We start from the raw sequence: 25,981 nt of genomic DNA, 5'->3' as shown, positions 1-25,981 counted from the left end.
AAAAAAGAAGGCAGAGTAAACTAAAATAATCCTACCTGACGAAGATGATTCTTAAGAATATTGCCTTCGGGTTCAGGTAGTGGTGGCACATCATCACTTTTACCCGACGGTGGCGTAATTTTGTTTGCATCAAGATCTATCAGCCATACATCGTCAGGTAAACTGTAACATTTTTAATAATTGCCTATGTATTATTATAACGGCGTATCTACTTCTTAGAAGTCATTGGCACCAGGTGCCATTTTCCAGCGAGTTTCTTTTAGGGAGAAACACATCCACCGCAAACCTCTTTTTTTCTTACTCTGTTATGAGAAATTAAGAATTTTCATTTGGATGTCACTTATCTATTTTTGTCAGTTAAAAAAATAATAAAACCTTTTAAGCCTTTGTTGAACAGGATAAATTTAACCTGGATTTTAGTGCTAGTTTTATTTAAAAATTCAAAAGCATTAAATTGCGAGAAAGTTCAATTTGAGTAATAATGGCATTCAAAAACGAAGTATTGCAGGAATCCGAATAAACCGTTTAAAAGAAGAAAAAAAATCTTTTATCTCCGGTTGTTTGTCTTAACAAACACAAATGATGCTAACAACCAAAATAATCAACGAAATGTTCATTTGAAATGATCATTGACTGCTAAGTTTGGAAGTACGTCCTATGGTAGTTTTGGTTTTAGCCGTTGTCGGTCTACTTTGTCTTTGAGTTCATTGTATTGTCTCAGCATTACTTGAATTCTCATAAAATAAGTGAGATGCTTTTGTCTTTAAGTTTATATATATATATATATATATATATATATATATATATATATATTGTGGGTACTTTAAGCTCTCGATGGATTTGTTCCTTCCACATAAACCACGGTGCTTCCAAAGCTATACAAAGGGCTTATTTTCGCACGCAGTTTTCTGAATCGTAGTACGAAAGATTTCGTAATAATTCGTTAACTGAAATTTGACTATTTTTTTTTAAATTTTTGCCCAAATTATTCCAACATTTTTAAAAAGATAATTTGTCAGTTAGAATGGATAATAATTGTAGTGAGAAAAAAAAAAGATTGTTTATTACAAGTTGTTTACCAGAAATTTTTTTTGAAAAGAAGAAAACTAGCTGGTATTCCAATTACATACGGGGTTGGTGCAAGTAATAACTGAAACAAAGATAAAAATAAAATAAGAAACTGTACCTATAATGCAGGAAAATTATTATTAAAATAATTCGAATCACTTGCCTGTTCGGCGCAGTTCATACAGGTAGGCAGCAACGGTATCACAGGAAACATATATTCCAATGGGTATATTAACGTAATGAAGGCCATGACAGACATTGACAGAGCATTATAATCTCGTGATTGCAGTACTAACTGTAAGAATGAAGTAGTATATTTATTTTGTATACTTTTATAACCAGAATAAAGAAAATAGTATTAATTCCTACCTTATGTTCTAATAATAAAAGTGAAAGAACTGTAAGGCAAGTATCTACTCCTAGAAGTTCAAGGGGTAGATGTAAAGGAAAGTCTACCAGTGAGAATCTAGTATGATCTGGCAAAGCAAAATTTAGTGGAGGATGTATGTTTGGTGACAGCACTTCTACCTAAAAATCGTAAAAGAAAAAATTAGTAAATAACGAATTCATATGAACATCAAGAATACCTGAGCTTAAACCAACTTATAAGTATAATATATTTTAACTGTACTCACTTCAACTCTGGTCTTTCCCGGAACGGGTACAGGAGCGGACAGAAGACGAAGAATCCAAGTCTCTATCTCTCGGACATCGTGCAATACCACAGAAGCTGTAGAGTCAATAACTCCTTTACCCGTCAGAATGCCCCACACGCTAAGATAACAATATTCCGAACTATACATGAAAACAGTTTTAGTTCATTTATACAATTTTTTTTTAAAAAGTGGTAAAGTAAGTCTTTTTACATCAGTTCGCTCAAAAATTTCTAATGGAATCAAATTAAGATTTAATTTAATTAAGATTTTTAAGAATTTAAGGGGGATTATGTGGTTTCTTGACTTTAATAAACAAAAAGTTGGATTTCTAATCGTTGAATACTTACAAAAAGTATAATCTATTATTCTTTTAAAGAAGTTTAAAAGAGAATATCTATTGTTTTAAAGTTAAGTTATAAGTTTCTAAATCGGGTACATTTTATTTAGAAGCAGTGGTTGATCGTTAAGCCCCGCCTTGAAAAATAGGCAACATGACTTTCTTTACGAGTGGTCACCACATTCGCCTTTGTTTCAAGAGTTAATGTTCCCTTCAATGTTTCAAGTTATTGAATAGCAGCATAAGTGAATATTTTTGCCCTCACCAAAAAAATCCGCTCTAAATGGGCTCATAATTTTGAAACACTAACACTAGAATAATTTGTAGCTTCTATTTAAGAACTGGATAATTGTAATTAAGTGAATCCAAATTCAATGGCCTTATAAATATTGTCTTATACTTATCTTTGTTATTATATGTCAGTTTTAAATACATTTCATTAGAAACCACAAGAGCATAAACATTTTTGATTAGGCTAAGTTCAAATAATCATTTTATTAAAATCCCTAAGCTATTATTTTGGTCATCTATTCTCAGTCAGTTTCTAATCTAATGCATTTTAACATTAGCAATTATTTTCCTAATAACAATTATTTTTTTGCTTTATTTTTTAGTTAAATTACAAGAAATAAGCCAAGCCGTTTGCTATATGAGTTCAAAATTCACATTCACCTGTTAATTTGTCTTGACGCTCCTACCCTTCTTGGCGAAGTATTCTCGTTACAAGCATCAATCAGCTTCTTCAGAATAAACAAACATTCACGGAATATCGAGAAGAATGGATGATGTGTAAGTAGACATAATGATGTTAACGAATGATTGCGCACTCTCTAAAAGATTTACAAAAGTTTTTTTAAATATTAAATGATAAAAAAAATAATATAAATTTATTTCTGAGATCTATAAAAGATGAATTAAAGATTTTGTCTTGATAGGTAATGACCATCGATCGATTTCTTACAGCAGAGAATTTTGAATAAACTGTCTGATATTACAGACAAGATTTGAGAGGTCATTTCGTCAGTCCTTACTGGAGACTGGGGAAAAAATTGTTCCATCTAAGTGAGACAGCTTGTGGTAAACCTATTAACGCCTATAAATGTTAGGTGAGATTCAGTTGGCATTGACATTTAGGAAGTCCTAAATGGTCCGGGTAGCGGACCGCAGCTGTTTACTGGAAGTTCCTCGTTAACTTTTGTCACATGCTTGTTCAACAGGGGCTACGACAGCTCTGATACGTCAGGTAATATTTCAAAAATATTAATTTTTGTTTTTATACTTTATAATGTATTTACTAAATTACTCGAATAATAATTTATTTCTTGATTAATTTTGAAATATAATAAAGACATCTACCTGTCTTTTCCTACTAGCTCTTGGTGATGGACTGTGACTTCCACCTGATTCGCTATCACATTGCATTGGAGCTAATCTTGTTACTGTGTGCGATGGCTCTGAATCCCTCCGACTTGGGCAATCTCTATCACTATCACTAGGTCCAAGATTACTTCTATAGTCGCTACAATAATGCAAGCGTTAGACTAAATCATCTTATTTAATTAATAAATTCAAGGGAGCAGATCCCAAAGTAAGTTTATAAAGCTATTAACTTATTTCAATGATATTTAGTACAAAGGAGGTATATAACCTTGAAAATGCTGAATCCGAACTTTTTTCCATGCTCTTTCTCCAAGATTCTCTGCGGAGATAAGGGTCTCGGCGACCGCTATTGGATCCTGAAGCTCCAGGACGATCGATTGGTCGATAGAAGTTAACACAAATTCCATAACGGCACTTACCTATTTAAATTCAAACAAAATGATAATCATTAAGAATAGGATCTTCACAGACATTTATCCATCATAATGATCTCTTACCAGAATCTTTTTCTGTGAGAGTAAACACAAAGGACGTAGCATCTCTAAGCGCAGTTCTCTTAGGACCTACCGATACACACCCCTCTGGTTGACAGAAGTAGACCATATCTAGGGGTAAAGGGAAGTCCTTATGATCTTCTGCTGGATATCGCCTCAACAGTTCAGGAGACTTTTGGAAAAAATAAATAAAATAGAAAATAAAAAAATAGTTCCGTTATAGAACACTTGCACAACTCTTACTGCAATTTGATTAACCAAATGTTACTTAAGGTTAGAATTTTAAATTTATTAGTAACTTTCAACATTAAAACTACCGACCTGAACTGCTGGTGAAGCGCAGCTTGAACTTCTAGGGGATGATGGCCTGGCTCCTACTATTGCTAAGTAATCTACTAAACGAGGGCATAAAAATTTTTTCTGTACATCCGCCATTATTTACAAATTTATGTTTTTTGTTTTGTTTTTTTTTCTTTTATACAAAAAGTTATTCTCACACTTCTTTTCCGTTTAACTCATTTTTCATGTTTAGATACTAAACAATTTTACGAAACAACAACAACAATATAAAAGTCAAATTTGAGTCCATGTCGGATGTTTAACGGTTCTAGTTACGTATCGTAACGTTGAGCTGGTACTTCGCTAACAGTAGTACATGTGTTTTTGACATAACTTTTTCTTATACTGATTTTTCCTTCCATGTCCCCTTTAAAGCCGTTATCACCTGTAAGAAATAAACTTTATTGAAATTAACTTCTATAATAATATGTCTTAAGAAATTGAACGAAGAATATTAGCTGAAAACTTCATTATGGATAATGCAAGTCTAGATTTGTAAGTAGTCACTAAAGTACTTCGGTACTAGGACCATCAGAGTCCGCATTTAGGAGGATCCCTTTTTTGATTCGGTTATTCTCCGTCCATTTAAAAAAAAAAAAAAAAGATTTTTTTTGTCTTGTTGAAGAGGAAAATATTCGAAAGATATGGCATAACAATTTTCATTGACTTCCAGTGAAATGTTTAGTAATTTTATGACAATAGAGGGAAAAGGAATCCGTGAACAGTTTTTAAAGATACGAATGCTCTAAGTGAAATCTTAGATATCCTTAATTGCGTCGGCTCTCATATCAAAAGTTGTAGTAGAAAGATTCGACCTTAAAAAAGAAAAGATGAGGCAAATACTAGCACAAGTTCACGAGAACTTGCTGCTGCCTAAACTAATTTGAGTTTAATGTCACCGTTAGCTGGTATATATCGTGGTAAAATACAGATTAGTGTCACTTGTGGTTAAACCATAGCGGACTATCTGGAAAATAGATATTTGCAACTTCTTTTTGAAAATCCATCAGACTTGTTGTACTTTTAGGAAGTTAGAAGTATCTAGTGAGCAGCGGACCGTATAGCAAAATCCTGAGATGGGATCAATTGCTGGTTGCCTGTTAACCTATTGTGTCAAACTAGAAATCAATTTTAGAAAAAGTTTTTCTTTTTCTGAATCCTCCGTAAAAAGGTATTTATGAAGAATCCGTTCTCGTTAGGCTTTCAACGAATTCCAACTTTTACATCCCCAACATCAAGACAATATTAAAAAATAATGCAGCCTAATCCAACTTTAGTCAACTGCAAGCAGTTAAGAACTGATGGCAATAAAATCTTCATTTTACATCTCCCCTTCAATGCATTCTCTTCACTGCACCAGACTATCATTTGTACGGACGATACCATATCACACTTTCTTACTGGAAGACAATGTAGTATCCAAGTTGAAATTATTGGGTAGAAGTATTTAATTTTAAATCTAAGGGAAACATTAGCTATCAAAGAAATGATGAAAAGTACTGAATCACAGAAGTCTATATTTTATAAATTATTTTTCAAAAATCCATAAAGGGTAACACAATTAGTTATTTAATTTTTGTTTATTTTGATTGTTTTTTTTTAAAATAAATTTAAAAATAATTCACCTACTAAAAAACTAATAGCGACTATATTTTCAAAGTTCTAAACTTCTAAAAATTGAAAAAATTATTTAATTGATCATTTTCTTCTGTTATCAAAGTGCCTTAAACGGGTAATAAATTCATATCACTTTCAAATGTCGGGCTTTTAAAACAGAGGAATGGAAATAGAATAGTTGTATTTTTTGTTTTTGATGTAGAAAATTACACAACTGATAATAATGTAGGCCACCTTGTAGATTTCCTCTTTCATTATAATATCTTTTTTTAGTTGAAAAGTACAATTAAATGAGTGGAAAATATTTTTTTTTAGACTAATGTGTTTTATTCAATAAATTTTACAGTTTTGGAAACAAAGTTAGTGCATATAATGAAACATTTTATGGATGGTAGTTATAAATTAGTAGTTAAAAACTTTTAATTAAGTAAGCTGGATGATTGGCTCGTTAAAAATCTAAAAATATTTATTTAAACACAAAAATTCATCATTAAAAGTAAGTTTTATAAAATAATATAATTCGCTGAATAAATTTCATAATTTCCATTTATTAATTACAATATATATTTATTTATTACATCTCTTACCTTGGTTTTTAATTCTTGTAAGTATGGAAACTGAAAGTCGATAATATTACAACTCTTCACCATCTAAGAATAGAGCTCTACACCTCATTACAGGGTATATAGTGTATTGTAGGAACTCTGGGAGTAACATGCACAATATTGACCGACATTCTAAACACCCCACCCAACAAAGTAGGGTACATAAAATCAATAGAGCAAGTAAGCAGCCTTTAATAGTGGGAGGTGAGGTTTAGGCTCGAAGAGGGGAAATTCACAGTTTTTCTTTCATATTTGACGTAAGTAAAATGAGTGATTTGTTAAAAAAATAAGAAAAATGCTTTTCAACAAGTCTAAGAACAAAAGAACTGACTTATTTGAAGTAATTAGTTTTGCCACAAAGCGACTATCAATGTTGAACAGTGATAAGCATTTCCGTACACCAAAGGCGGACTATTGTACGCAATATTTCCAAAACTCTCTTCTCTCTCTTACAATTTTATACAAAAATATATTAAACTGAAAAAATTAATAATTTAAAGTGTAGAAAAAAAAAAAAAAATTAAATATTTCTACTTACAGATATGGAGTCTATGAAGAATAGTGATGCAACTTTCTACAAAGGAGATCCACGCCCAATTGATACTACTAACATAAACTTGCTACATTTTCGGACTGCCTTAAATATGAGCTGGCCATCCTAGGGGCTCTCCAGCAGCAATATCGACCACCTCTCGTCACTTCTACTCTTCCTTCGCCAACCTGTGTTCGCAGCAGCACTGTGATTGTGTCTTCGGCTTTTCACGATTTTTACCGAATTCATTAATTAGGTTGCAAAAGCCTGGAAGTGTGTTTTTCTTTCTTTTTGGAGGGGGAAAAAGATAAGGTGATTAGAGGCGGAAGATGGGCTGTTATTTTACCACCTTTCAGCACTTAGAAGTAGTTTCTTTTTTCCTTTTTTTTTTTTTTTAAACAGACAATTTAATTAACAATTTAGTCTGTATTTTAAAAATGTAAGTTGCTTCAGCTAAACCACCAAGGTGAAACAATTGGGTACTCTGTTTATTTTTTATCTTAATTAATTATTATTAGTCATTCGCGGGCTCTAGTCCATTCCACATGCCCCGTTTCGTCGAATTTATTCTTTTTTTATTGAGAATGTTTGTCTTTCTCACCCACTAGAGAGGCAATAAACTCATAGGAGGTTGAATTCATCCCTGTAGAATGGCAGTATGCCCATGCGGAGGTGTCACTTGAATAAGGCAAACTTATCTATTGCGCGTTTTTGCCATTACTTTTCAAGTTTAGTTCTGATAGTACAGCGACCCTGTTTTATAGATTGAGACAAGACGTTACAGAAGACCATGAAAGCTCATGGAGAGGAAAAACTTTCTTCTACATAGTTTCTTAATGCTAAGGATGTTTGGAAGATATTTTTATATGTTTAAGTTCTTTCCAACCACTTCGCGTTATTCTTGGAGTTCATGTACGAAGAAGGTTGAACGAAATTAGTTCGATTCACAGGAGATTTGTCCTAGACAATAACCTTCTTATTCAGTCTCGCTGAGATTGTTCATTTGGATAATTGGACATTGGTACATTTGATGTAATTAAGAGAATTTAAAATTCATAAGCAACGAGTGGTTTTTTTAGATTTTTATTCTTTCCGTGACTGATATCTATGTAATTATTTCCTATCAGCCTTCAGCTTTGCAAAATGTCCCTTTCGTCTCCGTGATAGCTTTGTATTTGTTTTCTAATAGTTTTTTATACAAAAGGGAAATGTTTTGATCTGTGAAAGGGTAACTCCCAGCTTTGCTTTATTTCTTGCCTCGAATTATGAGAATAAACTCGACTCAAAACAGAAGGGATGTGCTCTTGCCTTGAGACAATCAGCTTCTGTGATATATACACAACTATCAAGTTTAAGCTAATAAAATTTGAATATCTATAAAAAGATAATGCTACTAAATTTGTGTACTCAAACTGTAATGTTTTTTTTGTTAATTTGATCAGCTCTATTGTGAAGATAATTTACTTTCAAATCAACCAATGAAATGCAGTATCAAATCAAAATATTTACAAAAATGTTTTATTGATGACTTTTGCATATTTTGTTTAATGAAGCAAATAATTAATGTTTAAAAAAATTACTATTTCTTAAAATATGATCAATACATTCTCTCAGTTCTAACAGTAGTAAAAAAAAGTAAATTCTGAGTAAAGTAATTTATAATAAAAAAAGTATTACGTTCATGTAAAATTTTCGAATTTGCGTTTTTATCAAAACTATTTGTTTTCGAGTTCACCTGAGTCCAAAAAATAGTGGTTTCTAGAAAATGATTTATTTGCGAACAAAATATCTCAATAAATGTGTCACTTCAGTGTAATGTAGGTTATACAAGGGTCTAATGCTAGTAGGGTATAAATATTGTTTGATGTTCCGAGTTCGAATAAAAATGCTGTTGTAATTGTAAAAATTAGAATGTTAAAAATTGTATTAGGGAAAAGTCTTGAGTCTTCACATTAGATGCCATATCAGATTTTTTTATTTGTCAAGCAACACACGATAAATTAGCTTCTGATAAGAAGGTCAAGGCAGTTATCATTAACTTAATATTGATGCAATGTGTATTGCTGTTCTTCAATAATGTTTGTTAAATTATTTACAGTTATTGTTTTACTTATTGCAGCCGTTATACTCAACAGGTGAACGCATTGATTATACTTTAATTTATATTAATTAAATTTATCTTAATTTGTTAAATAATAAATGTATATGTTTTTTTAGTGTTTCTGCGAGTGCTAGAAAACCATTAACCCAACAAAATGTTACTGGAAGTAAGCTAATTTGGTTTTGAATTATTTATTTATTCAGTGTAAATATTCAGAGTTTGTAATTCTGATAAATTTAATATTTTCAGTTGTAACTGCAGACGATTGTGTTGTTGAACATTATACTTGGAGTTGTTGTTCAAATTTTAGTATAGAAGAATATCATTTATCTGGTGAGAAATAGCTCTTTGATAATGCTTGGCATTTTTATTTGTTTTTAGTAATGTCTTTTCAAAAACATTTGTTTCTTTTCACATAAAAATCTAACATTTTAAAATTTTGGGGAAAGAATCCAATCTACATTACAGGGGTTTCAAGTTTGTTGTCATTTTAATTTCATTTATTCAGGATTTTCCCTTCAGCATTGTTCTATTAAGTAGTGAAGGAACAAGTACAAAGAAAACTGAAGACATTAAGTGAATACATATGTCGCCTTATAATAATATGGGACTAAAATCCATTAATGCTGTAAGTGCTTATTACAATCTTTCATTAGGCTTCAGAATTTCACCAATCTTAAGGGATAAGTTCATGTGTAGAGAATTATTTTACTTTTGTATAACTTCCTTAAATTTATAAAAGGTTAAAAAGTTGCCCAGTAAAGTAATGTAACGATATAGAGACGAATTTCTCTAGGAATATTATTATTAGGAGTTATTTCTTCTAAGATAAAATAAAAGTTAGTCAAACCACAACTTGAATAATCCCCACTATTTCTGTTTGCAAAAAAGAGTTCTTTTTGAAGCAATCCTTTGCTAATTGTGTTTCTTTGGTCATTTAAGTTTTTTTTTTCTTGAGTAAGTTCAGTAATAAAACTGCTTAATTTTTGCCAGAATTCATTTTCGCAAAGAACTTATTACTATTATTAAATGGTAAATTTTAATTTTATTAAATATTTTTACGTTTATGGAAAATTGCTTTCATAATGTTTTAAAATTTTATAATCAATCATTGATGTATCTAATTATAACCTCCCTACCTCATAAGCAGGGAGAGGTTTCTTTTTATATAACTTAATCCATTCGCTCCAACTTGCTGGAAGCCAAATTCACCATCTTACTCTAGTCTATGTTCTTTTTCGGAAGGTTTCTCTTCTCCCATTCTTCCACTTTAATCAGCTCCACAACGAATCTAGCCGTTCTCGCAGGTTCTATTCACGAAATATGCCCTAACAACCCTATCCCGCTATTTTTAAATTACCTCAGAAAGTTTGAGATTTATATTCCTTCTTATGATGGCATTCCTAACACAGTAGCATTGCGTATTTCCTCTACCTTTCTCAAATACCGCATCCCAGTAGCTTTTATGCCTATTAGTAAGTGACCAGGACTTCAATGCGTTGGTGAGAGCAAGAAGGAATATTGAGTTTTACACTAGTACTTTTGCATTCTTCGACACCTCCTTACAGTTGGGTATATCTTCTTTAATGGCATTGAGAACAAATGCCCATAGCACCACATCTTAATGTCATTTGTCTATTATGGTTGCCTCTTCGGCGAGCTCCGAAATATTTTATAATCACTACTGATAGATTATTATAGATTTTAGTGAGAATGAAGATATTTTACTGTTTTCTGACAGATTTCTAACGAAAATTTGCCCTCACATATTTTATTATTCGTTTATTGTTAATTTTTTGAAATGAAATTACAATGTCGGAAAGTAAGAATCAAGAATTAGTTATTTACTGCTTAGTTTAAAAATCCAAATAATGATTAAAATAGAAGGGTTTCTCAATAATTCAAATTTATCTCCTTTGTATCTAACAGTGGCATGTATTTAGTTTTGTAACTATAGATTATTGAATTATTATTAATAAAAAAACTAATTTTTATTTTCCTTTTTTTTAGTCTGCATCTCTTTCAAATATTTAGAGAAAGAATACGGTGGTGAAATAAAATTAACAATCAATGACTATACAGTAATAGATGAAAAGTTATCTCGTAAGTAATTATTTTAGTGCACCTTTATTAAATTAATAAAAATGGCTAATTATTTAGATCTGACCTAATTTAGCACATCAGTTGAAGATTAAGGTCTGTTTTTCAATAAAGTTGCACAGTAAAAAAACTTTTAAGGTATGAACGTGACGATTATCTTCGGCATCTGGTGCTTTCTCAGTGCACTGCCAGCCGCACGTACAGTGTGCATATAAACATAACTGACTGTCACAAAGCATTGAATTGAAGAGATGTTGAAAGATAAAACCTAAGCGTAGCCCTTAGGTCTTGATTCCGGGATTTCTACGTGTGAGTCTGTTTAACTCACACTTATCCCATCTCTTCCCTTTTTATCTTTATTTGAATAACCTCGAAGTGATTCCAATTTATTGTTCTTAATTCTAAACAAAAGCAGTTCTATTTTAATAATTTTGGAGGCCTGACTTGAAAAAAATATACATTCATTAAGTGTTAATAAACAAAAATTATATTTCTATTACTTTTTAACAGCTTCATGTCATTACATTTTTTTAATCGTATAATATCCGAAAAATGGCTATAAATAACAATAACAGAAGAATCAAATGAAATACTTGTTGGTTTCAATTGTAGTTTCTTAGGTTTGGCTCATTAAAGTTCACAGCCACAATCTCCAATCTCCCTTCTCGACTGAAATCTTTGTTACCAAGCGCTTGAATGTAGAATTTTTCCCCATGAAAGAAGCTCTTATATGTAAATGAATAAATTAGGTCCGTACTTAAATCAGGTTTTTACAAGTTATATTTTTCTGAAGAGTTTTTGCCACTTATCATACTTTTATATATTAATAGAATTATTTGCTTAAATTCCAAGGAAACAGATGGCCAGGAAAAGAGGGTCTCTCATCAAATCTGTAACTTAATTTTCCAATAGTCATTACAATATCTTTGAAAAATAGTACTTTTATCTAGTATGTATTATTCTATGTAGCTATGGTTTTGGTTTACTTAGCTATCTCGAAAAGTCTGTGTTCAAAACTTTTTTCTACATTATACTTTCCTGTAGTCTGTTTTCCTCTCTCTGTTTCTCTCACTATCTCTCTCTCTTTTGGGCTTTCAATTTTCCTGAAAATTTACAGAATATTTTTCCATACTGCAAAAAAATATTCATTGGATTTTTTATCTTTTAATGCGTGTATTATTCGATTCCGCTGTGCTTCCGAGAGTGGCTTTATTCGCTTTCTGCAGTATCGTTTTTGGGGAGACCGTTTATTTACTCCTCAGAAATGTTGTGATCTAGAAAAGGAAGATGCTATATCTTAACTTGCGCTCTTGTGGCAATGTGCATTCTAATGTAAATTTAAACACTAGTTACATAATATGTCAGTGCTTAATGCTTAATAATGACACAGAAGTTTTCGCTGAAAAGGTAATAGAAATTATTTACAAATCTAATTACCTCTTAAATTAAGGTTTGATGACTAAGGGTGAGTCAGTGAATTTGTTCATTTTGTTTATATATAAAGTCCAAATTAAGAAGTAATTTCGCTTAATTTTCTTAATAAACATTAATGGTTTGAAATTTTTTGTGTTTTGCTTGTTTTTTTTTACTGGCATCGTATAATGCAAAATTTTATGGGCTTTATTTTATATTTTAATTGAATAATTGCCATTCTTTGGCCACTCTATTGATTGCTTTTCTTCAACCAACTTCTGATCATTAGCTGCTCATTTTGCTATTATTTGCTGCGTTTGGCTTCTTTCGAAGCGTCCGGATAGTTTCTAGTTACTCAAAAACTACCCATTTCCGGAAAATAGGCCGTTAAGGGTCCTAGGAAGACAAAATCGAGCTGTAATGGAACTCAGGATTTTTACGCTGTGCACTATCTCTAGCTTCTTATTATTTAATGTTTCTATCAAACTACATTAGTTCAGTATAATTATAAATTATAATTGGAATATTTATTTTATTTATAACAATTTTAGTAAATAATTTAACTGTTTTTTTTTTTCAGTAACAAATCCACCACCAATTTGTGTCGACGTTCCTTATTTAGAAAAAATCGCTAAAGTCTGCATTTATTTGTATGACATATCATACAATAAAAAGCATTTAGATGGGTGTGTTAAAATTACTGGAAAATTAACAATTGCTAGAGTTTTTGAATTTAGAATTGGATGCTTTGACATACCTTTGTTAGCCGTAAGTAATTTTAACAAGTAAAAAAATAATAGTATAAAATATTTTGGCCTTCTGGTTGAAATAAAGTGAACAGAGCTTGCCCACTATTGCACATTAATTACAAAAATAAATAAATAAAAAAATAAAGAAAAAAACAAATTTTTTTTTAAACGTAGTAGATCATATAGAAAATTTATTGGTAGGGATAGTTTGACAATAAATATATTCACCAAAAATTGTATAAAAATAGTTTACCAATTAACAGTCACATTTAGAGTCTGGTTCATCCAGAGATTACAATAGATTGCAAATAAAACATCTGCTAACTCTCATAAACAAGGAATGAATCTATAATTTTATTTCCATTGCTTTGGTGGTATGCTCTATTCTCTCCAATTTTTTAAATACTTAGGTATGAAATTATAAAATTCATTAATTACTCCCCCCAATGCAAAATTATATATGTATTTCTATTAAAGATGAGGTAAAATTAAAGCTATAAGATCTTTCATTAAGCACAATTAATGCATTTTTATGATTCTATAATTTTACAAATCTCTATTGTTGACAGGATCAAGATGTCAGAGTTATTTTAGTTCAGTGAACGCTGAAAAGTAAGCTAAAAATCGAAAAGTGATTTTTGTTTTTAAACATGTATTCATATCTACTGTTGCATGACATTTTAATATGGCTTAATTATTAAATTTTGGAAACTCAAGCTAAAATTTGTTTTTCTTCCAACTAAAAAATTGTCTTATTTATACTTAAGTTGTCATAGTGTATCTTTAGAAATAAGCTTAAAAAACCAATTTTAATTTTATTATTTTTGAACGAGTTTACATGAATATCTGTTGTTCCACAAAATAACTCTCCTCCAATCTTCCCTACAATCCAGTATTTTTGCGGAAGGTTTCTGATGATTTACATTTTTTAAATAATTTTGGTTTGAATGTTTTGGATTAATCTGTCAAGTTTCTTCGCTATCTTTTCAGTATTAGTATTGTATTAGCCTCAAATAAGCGATTGATTTAATGAAAAATTGGATAGTTGTTTTTTTATCTAAAGTCAATCGGAAGTAAAGGAAACAAGCATGCTACGATGGGAAAAGTCTAATTATTCAGCACTATGGACCCTACCATTATCAAGAAGTTTCCTTTCTTCTTGACACATTAGTTGCCTTATGATGGATCTCCATGGATTCCTAAAAAGCCGTCCCTAAAACTCTCCATCAAGGCTTTTTATATTGATGACAATGTGTTTAGAACCACTATGCTGCTAATAGTTATTTGTTTGTCTTGGTAGCACATTTATTTTCCTTAGATCAAACCAAAGGAACACGATTCATCATTTTGTTGGAGTGAATATAGGAGTTTCAATAAATAAGCTACTGTGTTATGATCTCTTGTTTTACTAGGTAAAGGTTTTAAAAAATAATTTTTAATTAATCGTACACCGTGCTTCCAACAAATCCAATTCAACATATAAAGATATGGAAGAGGTCAGCAAGTGAGCTACAAACCTGTGCCTGTATGTAGCGATTTCTTTGTTATTTAATACAATCTTGGTTTAAAGATTATCAAATTTTGTAATAAGAAATCTTGATTTATTAGAAATTAAAATATACCAACAACTCTGCAAATGTAATGTTAACGATTAGTGTATATAGTGAAATTTAGGTACAATTTATAACACAATTTATCCAAACAATATTTTATTTGATAAGTTAAATTACATAACAGAAACAATGCAAGTAGATTTTTTTTTATGTCGATGATAAAAGAATTAACCGTAGGCAAGGGTTGATTAAATATGAACTTCCTTAGGAAGAAGCTTACTCGCAATAGCTATAGTATATTAAAATAATAGTTTTAAAGTTCATAGTTCTACAAAATTTAAAAAAAAAAACCATCACCAATTAGTTCTAACTTCATGATAAATTTATAACATTTATAAATCTATTTAAAAAAAATACAATCTTGAAAATTTATTTTTTCCTAGCTTTGTTACATTCCATTATTTAATAGAAAGCAATTAATAGCCTATTAAGATATAACAATTGGGGGAATTATCAATAGTGTCAATAATAAATTATTTATATATGCAAGTAAAACATTCATTTAATAATTACAAACGGGTTGTCACTGAGGTTTTAATTCTTTCCCGATACTATACGATACCATCTTGCCCCAATCTATCTTGGTTCGAGTAACAGGCAACTGGCGTCTTAGGGCCTTGAAAGTTGTATCAGACATAGTTAAATAATTATCAGAAATAGCATTCTGGTAATCACTCTCGGACTCTTCAAATAACTTGATCAGATCCTTAGCTAACTGTTCTTCGTCGCTAATACTTATATTATTATTTATTTCTTTAGAACTCACCAACTGAACGTTACCATCTTCATAATAGTGTACTTGGATTTTTAGTATTCCTTTTACGTCTGCACTGTCTGAATCTATCGTAACAAACCACTGAGATCTCCAGCATCCGTTCCAACAATTTTTTGGTTGAAATAAATGAGCTTCTATGCAAGCAACTAGTACAATTTTTTCTTCTTCACGTTTCGAAAAAACACTTCCAATGCCTTTTGAGTAATGGTTTTCTATATACTGATCCAGTTCCGCTTCTAGTGGTGCTCTCCACTTTTCTGTGCCAGGTTCAGGTTCCCAAGTATCATAATTAGATGTATCTCGCCTTAAAGGATCGTATTTAAACGACTGTTTTGTTCTGGCATCATAAAACCTGTTAGATCCCAAATCATTATGTTCGGTAATTAAAACGTTGTACTCACTATTTTTAATCTTGACCGGTGTAAGCTGATCCTTACTGTATTGGCCGAATACTCCTAAAGCTCCTTCTTTCAAAAGTGTATCGTTATTTAACAGTATCCTTGCATCGTTGAACACTTCGTTGAATTCCCCAGGAGGTGAATGTAGAATAAAATTCGACACAATACGAACTTTTTCTTGATCTGAAATAGGTTCTTCACCGTCTAGAGTCATTGTAATAGTTATAAAAGGCAAATTTAAAACACTAAATTACGAATCTATTAACTTGCAATAAGTAACATAACCTACTTGAACGATATCAAGAAATACGTAGCAAGGCAGCACACCCACCCCGAAATATTTCTTTATCCTTTAATGTTGCAGAGTGGTGCACTCTGTGGCAAGTTCCAGTACTACTCGCTCATGACAATGGAAGCTCTGATTTAGTTTTCAACTGAACGTGTAGCTGCAATCAGCTGTCAGCCAGTGTGGGTTAAAGTTCGGTTTGTCAAATGGAGGAAAGATAGGTTGTTTATTTTTTATTATTTAATGGGTGCAGTGAAATTGTATCTGTGATGGATAGAGTGAACTGTAATAAGCAAAAGTTCCCTGTGGAACGATTAGTTCGAGTGGGATACTATGAGCTAGAACAGACAATTGGCAAAGGCAACTTTGCTGTTGTCAAGCTGGCAACTCATGTTGTCACCAATACTAAGGTATTTAAATTCTTTTTGTTCATCAACAAACGTACATATTTTAAATATAAATCTAATGTTCTATTTTTTTGGGGAGGCTACTAACGCTGTAGAAAAAAACTTGGTTGTGCAGAAAAGACAATAAATTCAGTTAACAGCAGAACAACCTTGCCAATCCAAGGATATTACATCTACATAGCTCTGTAAATTCATTGTAGCTAATACAGAGCAGCAATCTTCTGTTAACTTTTGATGATGTTTCTCCGTTAATTAGAAACAAAAGTATAGAATGTTTTCTATTTTTATTAATAATTCGAGAAAAAGAAAGAGTTAAGAGTTTTTCAGATTAATTTACAGTTTATATTTGCCAGTCGTTTAAACTGTAATAATCGTCTTATACTTCTGATTGGGTTTTTTAAATACTTTATTTTGCAATAATTCTGAACGTGAAAGGAGAAAACAATAATTAAAAAAATCGCATGTTTTTAACTTTTGAAGTGAATTGATAAAACTACAGAAATAATAACTTCTAAAGAGCATTTTTAAATCTTTTATCAAAGTGTTTTTCTTAGGTTTTAAAATAATTGTATTCGTGAGGAATCAAATACTTCTTTTATTTTTGTATTAGTTAATTTTTTAAAATTTTACAGTTTTTACTGTTTATTTTAAAATTACATGGGTGGTATGTCTAAATTATATAGTACATGTTGCTAAGATTTTGTTGACTTTACTTTTCATCATTATTAATATATTTGTTGCAATTGATAGGCAAGGGGCAACGAACTGTTAGGCTCTTTTTAACTTGCTTACATAAAATGCAAGGTTGCATGTGATTGTTGTTTTTAATGTGTTTTCAAAATTTTAAGCTATGAAAACTTTAAGATTAGATTTTACTTTTAAATATTTGATGAGCACAATTGTTTCATGTGCACAAATATAGGCAAGCATACTCATTTATATGTAATTTCTGATGTATTTTCTGAATTTTTTTTTTTTTTTAATTTGAAAATAATATGCGGAATTTGGTTCACCAAGCCCACATCATGTATCCAAATGAATTATGCCAATTTTTTTATGCAATTAAGGTAATAGATGGAAATCTAGCGGCATTCAATGTTCTTGACACACCAAGATCTTTATATAAGAATGTTTCTGTTTTAAAAGAGGAGAATAAGCACTACTTTCTTACTCCAAGTTTTTATTTTTCTCTCCTGAAATATGTGTTAGGTATTAGTTTTACAGAGAGGACCTTGGGGGTCGTATGAAGGTCGGATTGAAAAGAGACAGTAACTGGCCACTTGTAGTGTCCGGCTCTCATACTTTCATCCTTATCCATCCCACGGGTCAATGCATTAGAACACACGCGTCATCACCATGTGTCTGAAATCCGTTTGTGAAAAGATAACTATTACTTAATTTATTTTAAAATAACGGGTTCTAAGGAAAATTAATGTTTTCTAAAGATGTATATGTACATTTATAGAAACCACCCACCTAGGTGGTTCTCTGTTCTCACTGTGCTAACAGTCTCGTATAAATATTTGTGTAGAGACCAGATTACTTATTAGATTATATTATTTAAGATTTTGTATATATGTATATAAAGACTTATTATTAATATTCAAAACGGAGGAGTTGTGTTTGGCAGTTATCTTTCTGTCAGCTGTCTCTCGCTAAATACCATTCCTTGGCTTTGCAGTAAAACAACTCGTGCTGTTTTCCAGTTTCAAATTTGGTTATTGCGTGTAATTTTCACACCAAGAATGGATCGGTTCAAAATTCTATCAGGAAGAAAGATTAATATCAGTGGTATAACCGGCTCACAGTAACTCGAGGCCCTCACTTCGTTCCAAACATAAGTAAGGGGATTCCAGACGAGAAATCTCAAGACATTCTTGTTCTCCAATCTGCAGAGGTAGTAATTCATGGAAAGTAGAACGGGGACGATTCATGATAAATTTTTTTTTAGAACCGAAAGCACAAAATATTTATTTTTCACAAATTTCCTTTTGGTACCACCTGAAAATCCATTTAAAAGCGATCTATTGGCCAACTGACAACCAGAATTTCTCATTATGTCCATTTCTCATCATACGAGTATGTCTCTTCTATTGAATTTCCCAGTTAAAATGTTACAAACAATAGTTATATTTCTATCAATTACTGTTATATGAAGATCTATAATGGCTTTTAATTTGAAAGTTTTGTGGTTTACCTTTTTTTATAAGGTTGATACCACTAATGAGTCCAGGTTACAAAGGCTCTAGAAAAATGAAAATAAAAAACAAATCATAGGAATTACAAAGCAGTACAATATTATCATTTTTGAGTCTTTATTTAACCTTCGTTCTTTGAAATATATTTTGCTAGATGCCTGATCGCAATGCACTTGTGAGATACCTCACATCTATTTCTTTTTATCAGTTAATTATTGTAATACTAATGAAAAGGTAATAATTGTTGATGTTGGTTTATCTTTGTCGTTCACACTATCTCGGAGTAATGCCAAGACGTTTGGTGTCAAAGCACCATCAACGATTTAAGTTCTATATTATCTAATTGCATTGTTACACCATTCTCCTTTAACTTATTTAATCTGCGAGTTTCCTGTTTCGAGTTACCGTTCAGGTCGATGCTAATCTCCACAATTTTCTAACCTGACAGTCACTGCCTCTCAATCCTCTGGCAGCCATCTCCCTTTTAAGAAGGAAAAAAGAAGATTAAACAGATATTTAATACATTTTTAATAAATTATGAAAAATAGGAAATTACTAAATGAAGCTAAAATATCATTTCGTTACCAAGTAAAGATAGAAAAAACTAGCAATACAACTTGGATGCGCGGACGAAAATGCCTTAAGGTGCTGATTGCATTTTATATTTATAATTTTAGAGCATGTCCGGATCGAAGTCCGGTATGATTTAATATCCAGGATGTGAGGCGTAAAGATTTTTTTTTTTTTTACGAATATATTTACGATTTCCTGCACTTGATTATATCTATATGTATGCATTAACGGATTAGTTTTAATAAATATATGCTTTAACGGATACGGTTTTACTTCTGTTTGACACGGTTTTCTCTAGATATTGCAGTATTAGCGAGAAATAAAAGTGTTGATAAAAACTTGAGAGCGAATTCTCCAAAAAAATGTACAGCTAGCTCTCTCCCTTTAGGGATAATTGATTATTGATTTTTTGATCATTGATTGTTTTGACTTTTTTTTTTAAATTTAAACTAAATGGCATTTATATATTCTCATTTCCTGATTCATTTATTAGTTCAAACAGTTTGGCGAGGAACTTTAATACTTTGGCTTGTTACGTTTTCTCAGAGAACATTGATTTTTGTCGGAAACTGGGGGAGCTTTTTCGTCATAAATATGATACTGAAGTTAACCAACCATCTTTTTGATTAAATTTATAAATTCTATGAAACTTCATTTTTTGACCACTAGTGAACCCATTCCAGAAAAAACTGTTGTCCTAAAATCTGAATCATTTAAGAATTCCAAGACGAGCTAGAGAGCAAAAACTAGGTCCTTTAATTTTTGCGCCTCCTGATGGCTATTCCAAACTTTTTTTTTGCTATTGTAGCATTTCTCCGAGGATGCAAAATTAGACCCAGTAACAAGAGATTTAATTTGATATTTGAATACTAAATCTGATAAGCGTATCATTTAGTACTTTTGCTTTCATTTTTATTATGAGCTTAACATTGTAGCCCTTTTGTACTAATTGTTGCCCTGAGTATTTTAGTAAAATATCAACTTCCAAGAAAGTTTTTCTATTTTGGATCTGCGCGATTGGTATATTTCTTACAGTTTATAAATAATTCCATGCGAAGTTTATAAATAATATAAAGCAACATTTAAATATTTATTATAATATTTTTATTTTAAGAGAAATTTATCAAGATATAAAGTACAAATAAATTACTGTAGAAGAGGGTTATTAAAGAAATATTAATATTACTCAAAGTCTAGAGTGCGGTAAAGATTAACGCTTCAATTGTTATAACGCACGCTATTATGTGTGCTCTTTTCACTGCCTTCTTCGTAGCACATATATCGTATCATTAATATATTAAAGTTATTTAAATACAGAGCTCTGTTTGAACGATGCAGTTTTTTTTATTAGGATCGAAACTTGATTCTAGATTCGCTAGCGAAAAGAAAACATCTACTGAAGTGATCTACTTGGTGTGAAAGTAAGATTGTGGAAAGAGAGAACGCATTAGAAAAAAAAATCATTCGAGAAGTAAAAGACGTTAGAAGAGTGTTCGGGGTAATTCACTTAGAGAAGGAGTTCTTCTTGTGTATCTTATTACGTCTAGAAAAAAAAAGATTACCGAGCAAATTTAGAAGATGGAAGCTGTAAGAAGTAAAAGAGGTCAACTGAGAAGAAGAAGAAAAGTTTTGTGTGAAAGAAGTGTCAGGATTGCCAGAGAAGGATGTCTTGGACCGAGAAGAATGGAAAGGCTTTGTAATTTCAAATTCTGTAGTGTTAAATATTTTAACTTAGCTTATTTTTTATTTTAGTGATTGTTTTGACTTTTTATTTTTTTAATTTTAAATTATACAACCCTTATATTTTCTCCTTTACCGGAGACATTTAACAATTGCCTACAGTTTGGTGAGGAAAGTCAAACTTAAGAAACTCCGTACAAAAGTAGATCAAATATTATTTTAAAATTTATTAGGCGTTCTAGCTTTTTCTGGAGATCAGTTTATATATATTAAATTTTCACCCCAAATATCTGTTTTGTGAGATCCCTTAATCTGTTAAAGAGGCGAGGAGCCAAATCGCATGATTGAGTAGTTTTTTTCATTCTAATAAATACCCAAATACCTTTCTCCCATTTTGGTCTTTATCATCCAGTTCGTAAGGTTTTTGCCTGATATCAAAAAACTTCTCTCCCACTTTTCATGTGTAGGTGGTAGGCGGGCAACTTGGCTGACGTAGTTACGACGTCAGCAACGTGCGTCACAACCTTACCCGCTCGATATGACACAGTCATAACCTGTAAACTTGTTACCTCTCTTTTCCTTGTTCTTTTTTTTTCTTGAAAGAAATAAGTTTTTTAAAAATTTTTTTTTTGTTGTTTCCCTCGTAGTGTACCGAACTTCTCATTGAAATATACGTATCAACTCTTAATAAGACAACGGAAAATCTTGGTATTTTTAAATTTGGATTAGGTACGATAGGATCTGATTCCAAGTTTTTCGACCAAATAGCCAATAGGAGGTTCTTTTGTTTTAAAGTTGGCGTCACCAGTAGTTCTATAACTTTGATTAGTAAGATTTTTCCAGAATAATTATGGCTGCACTTGGGAGAAGGTACAGATGGTAAAGCGAAGGGATGCTTTATGGAATTGAAATACTTAAGACAGTCTTGGTCACCATAGTATGTACAAGGGTACAATTATCGTGTGGAAAATTAGGTTTAAAAGAGGGAAGAATATTTCTTAGCTTTACGAGTAAAGGACGTAAATCCACTGTGAGGATTTGAAACATCTCTTCGTGTTCCTTTACATTATTGCGACCGTGAATGTAGTGGTCTCTAATTTGAAGATTTTTAAGCGAGTTTAATGAAAAGTTATGGAAATTATAGACATTGTTTACTTTTTCACTCCTATACTATGCGAAAATTGGGAAACATCAGTTTATTAAGTTCTGTTTATGTACCTTAGGCGAGAATTCCCTCCTTAAGCTAGTCAACGTCCTATTTTAGGGTTTTAATGAGTCCACTTTCATTAAGTACTTCTGTATCATTTAGACATTAGGGTTCCTTCAATTAAAGACAACTAAAAAAGACTAAGAATCTTATATCTAAAACCTACATCTAAACTTGGCATACGTTTAATGACTCAAGGATAACATCCAGGGTTAGTTTCTTGTGTTTTTTTTGCGTGTTACTTTGAAACTTGAAAAGCTGTTAATACACATTTTGGTACATCTACTACTCTTTATTAGCGCTTATGCCCTCTAGTTATATTTAATTAGGAGGAAGGTTATACAAAACAGCCTACTTAATACATGTTACCTTGCATTAGTAACAAAATAAAATATATTTTTAAGAATGTCAGAAGAAGAAATGCCATGAAGGTACTATAAGCACATCTTAAGATAAATTTTCAATTCACCTCTACTTCCGCAGAAAAATTTTTATACTTCCTTTTTTTGGGGGGGTCAACTGAAGTAGGGTACTTTGGGGCAGCATGGGACTCTATCCAGCTGAATTGATTACAGATGTGACGGTAAGAGTAGGCTGGTTTAAAAACCTACAGTTATTATTGACTGTTTGTGACTTCTAATAGCTATTTAACAGTGTAAGTGCCAATTAGTTGTATAACATCACACTTTAAGAAGAGTTTGACGCACTTCAAACCCGTATGTCCCTTTTGCTGATGTGACATTTCTTGTGAGACAGCATTTCAGATAGTTAATATAATCAATAAACTTGACACTCTTTAAGGGAATGTTGTCACAAATGATTGATGGATATGAATAAGATGTGCTTATTGAATGATATGATCAAAACTCGATGTCATGAATGAGACATAATGTCTACGAATTTCATCCATTCATGTATTCCCTAAATATATACTCAGAATTTAAATGCATTTAACAATGATATTTATCAAGTATCTTTTTGATTTTCACTTTTTAAATAATAATTTTTTTGGGGGGATAAAAAATTGAGTAAAAATAAGTTAATTGGCTAGTTAATATTAGATGTAGCGGTGCCTAGCGGACGATAAGAGAATTAGGCCGGCGAGTAATATTGGCCATTCTACAGGGTCGTCCCTCCACACACTACCCTTGTGCATCAGTTTCTCTTGAATGGTTGGTTTCCTTGACAACGCAGTATCATCTTTTTTCAGAATGAATCTAAGCTATACTAATGTTTATTAAAACAGTGTAGGTTTCAGTGTAAGGTACCCTTTCCTAATTTCAATATTCTTATTTATTTATTTTAATTTAAATTACTAAGAAAAGTAGTTTGATTTATGGGAGCTTTTCTTATTGCGCAATACTTCTGACGTTTAGTTTTCCTCGGACCTACGCAATACGTTGTTACCAGCTGAAAGGGATGATTTTTTACTTTTCTTCCAAGAACTCTGCTGGAAATGGGACATTTTCTTTAAAATTACCTTTTTTCTAAGGAACTTATAATTCATTAATTATTCTTATACGTTAATGTCAGTGGGTTTCCTCTTCAAATTTTTTATTATCTGACGTTTAACTTACTCTTTCAATATGTCGGCCTTTTAACTTTCTCAGACCTGACGTTTTAGTTTCACTTATTAGTTTGCTAGGACTGTAGTGGAGTTTCTGCTAGTACATATTTATAATTTAGTTGATAGCCTGTGGGCTGAGCCCCTAGGGCACGTTAAGGAAGTGTTACTATTTTGTCAGACTTACAAAGATGTATATTCACTGCAAATAAGTGTTAAAAATTGTTTCAAATTTTGTGGTTATGTCTGTACTAAACAGCTCTTTTTTCCTTTTTTTTACGAATCAATGTTACAGATTTTATTTGCGCTTTTCTTTAAAACTGTTCTGATGATTTTTCTAAGTTTTAAAGCTTCACAGTTTTCGAAACCTCTTATAGACCCCCCTAAGAATTTATTTTTAATTGGTTTGCTTACCATGTGTCTATTTTATAGTGAAGACACTCACACGACTATTGCTTATTTAAAAATCAAATCTTGTTGGAAAATTTTCTGTAAATGAACTCGTGTATTTTTATTTAACTTCTGTATCTTAATACTATACGAGGGTCGTTTGAAAAGTCCGTGCAAAAATAAAAACTACTTAATTTTTTGGGGTAAACCTTTTTTATTTTTCAACATAGTCTCCTTTTAGGTTTATACACTTCGTCCAACGCTGCTCTAGTTTGTTGATCCCTTCCGAATAATAGGATTTGTCCAAGTCTGAAAAATAGCCATTCGTTTCTGCAATCACCTCCTCGTTTGAATAAAATCTTTTTCCCGCCAGCCATTTCTTCATATTGGGGAACAAATAGTAGTCCGAGGGAGCCAAGTCTGGAGAATAGGGGGGATGTGAAATAAGTTGGAACCCTATTTCCATTAATTTTGCGACCACAACTGCTGAGGTGTGAGCTGGTGCGTTGTCGTGATGGAAAAGGACTTTTTTGTGGGCCAATCGTGGGCGTTTTTCTTGCAGCTCGGTTTTCAAACGGTCCAATAACGATGAATAATATGCACCTGTAATAGTTTTACCCTTTTCCAGATAGTCGATGAGGATTATTCCTTGCGAATCCCAAAAGACAGTCGCCATAATCTTTCCGGCCGAAGGAACGGTCTTCGCCTTTTTTTGGCGCAGATTCCCCCGCAGGAGTGTAGTGATGTATCCATGTTTCATCCACAGTGATGAAACGACGCTTAAAGTCCTGCGGATTCTTCTGGAACAGCTGCAAACCGTCCTTGCAACACTTCACACGATTTCGTTTTTGGTCAAGCGTGAGCAATCGCGACACCCATCTTGCGGATAGCTTTGTCATGTCCAAATGTTGATGCAAAATATTATGTACCCGTTCATTCGAGATGCCCACAGCACTAGCAATCTCACGCACCTTCACTCTTCTGTCATCCATCACCATATCATGGATTTTATCAATGATTTCTGGAGTAGTAACCTCAACAGGGCGTCCAGAACGTTCAGCGTCACTTGTGCCCCATATGGCCACTCCGAAAATTTTGAAACCACTTATAAACTGTTCTAATCGAAGGTGCAGAGTCACCATAATGTTTATCAAGCTTCTCTTTAGTCTCCTGAGGCGTTTTGCCTTTCATAAAGTAGTGTTTAATCAACACACGAAATTCTTTTTCGTCCATTTTTTGAAAATCACTCGACTTCCTCGATTCAAACGAATGCCAAACACAAAGAAATAGACCGATCTGGCTGAAACTTGGTGTGTGTTCTTCCAAGAGATGCTACTAACTAAACATAACCTCGATACGCGCCAGTAGTGCTATCTCTCTGACTTTGCACGGACTTTTCAAACGACCCTCGTATCTTTAATGTGATTTCCTTCTCTCCCTCAGAAAATTCGTTTTAGTGAAGTTTTATGTGAGGAGAGTGTTGATTGTTTCTGAAATTT

General features: G+C 31.9%; 4 protein-coding genes across 20 annotated transcripts in view; 2 read left to right on the top strand and 2 right to left on the bottom strand.

The window, feature by feature from the left end:
* Positions 1-7,264, bottom strand: part of Rab3-GEF (Rab3 GDP-GTP exchange factor) — a 42,811-nt gene extending 35,547 nt beyond the window's left edge. For 5 of the 16 annotated variants that reach the window (XM_074140467.1, XM_074140461.1, XM_074140471.1 and 2 more), the window contains exons 1-11: positions 7,035-7,264; positions 4,257-4,659; positions 3,939-4,107; positions 3,710-3,860; positions 3,418-3,580; positions 2,734-2,891; positions 1,704-1,863; positions 1,438-1,596; positions 1,232-1,363; positions 1,080-1,150; positions 36-162 (exon numbers count right to left, since the gene is read on the bottom strand). In XM_074140467.1, coding sequence (XP_073996568.1) covers positions 36-162; positions 1,080-1,150; positions 1,232-1,363; positions 1,438-1,596; positions 1,704-1,863; positions 2,734-2,891; positions 3,418-3,580; positions 3,710-3,860; positions 3,939-4,107; positions 4,257-4,370 — 1,404 coding nt within the window. In that variant the 5' untranslated portion in view covers positions 4,371-4,659; positions 7,035-7,264. Of the gene's footprint in view, positions 1-35; positions 163-1,079; positions 1,151-1,231; positions 1,364-1,437; positions 1,597-1,703; positions 1,864-2,733; positions 2,892-3,417; positions 3,581-3,709; positions 3,861-3,938; positions 4,108-4,256; positions 4,660-6,478; positions 6,636-7,034 lie in introns of those variants that run through there. The other 11 variants (XM_074140463.1, XM_074140474.1, XM_074140476.1 and 8 more) reach the window with 6 other exon arrangements.
* An 80-nt stretch (positions 7,265-7,344) lies between these two features.
* Positions 7,345-14,114, top strand: LOC141460320 (uncharacterized; the record flags this gene model as incomplete). The annotated part of the gene is made up of 7 exons (XM_074140209.1): positions 7,345-7,393; positions 9,127-9,163; positions 9,246-9,295; positions 9,379-9,462; positions 11,140-11,232; positions 13,223-13,410; positions 13,961-14,114. Coding segments are annotated over 7 exons (534 nt in total), but the record flags the coding sequence as incomplete, so codon positions are not given.
* A 969-nt stretch (positions 14,115-15,083) lies between these two features.
* Positions 15,084-16,553, bottom strand: cpa (F-actin-capping protein subunit alpha). Its single transcript, XM_074140496.1, has one exon. The coding sequence runs from the start codon at positions 16,389-16,391 to the stop codon at positions 15,528-15,530; it is 864 nt and encodes a 287-aa protein (XP_073996597.1). The 5' UTR covers positions 16,392-16,553; the 3' UTR covers positions 15,084-15,527.
* A 39-nt stretch (positions 16,554-16,592) lies between these two features.
* LOC141460466 (serine/threonine-protein kinase SIK3-like) overlaps positions 16,593-25,981 on the top strand; it is a 57,072-nt gene continuing 47,683 nt past the window's right edge. For both annotated transcript variants that reach the window (XM_074140480.1, XM_074140478.1), the window contains exon 1: positions 16,593-16,873. In XM_074140480.1, the coding sequence (XP_073996581.1) occupies positions 16,733-16,873 (141 nt within the window). In that variant the 5' untranslated portion in view covers positions 16,593-16,732. The remainder of the gene's footprint in view (positions 16,874-25,981) is intronic.

This window comes from Rhodnius prolixus, unplaced genomic scaffold (genome assembly GCF_049639745.1).
Source record: "Rhodnius prolixus isolate KJV_2025 unplaced genomic scaffold, Rpr scaffold_6, whole genome shotgun sequence".
NCBI lineage: Eukaryota > Metazoa > Arthropoda > Insecta > Hemiptera > Reduviidae > Rhodnius > Rhodnius prolixus.
This window is presented reverse-complemented; position numbering and strand designations above follow the sequence as displayed.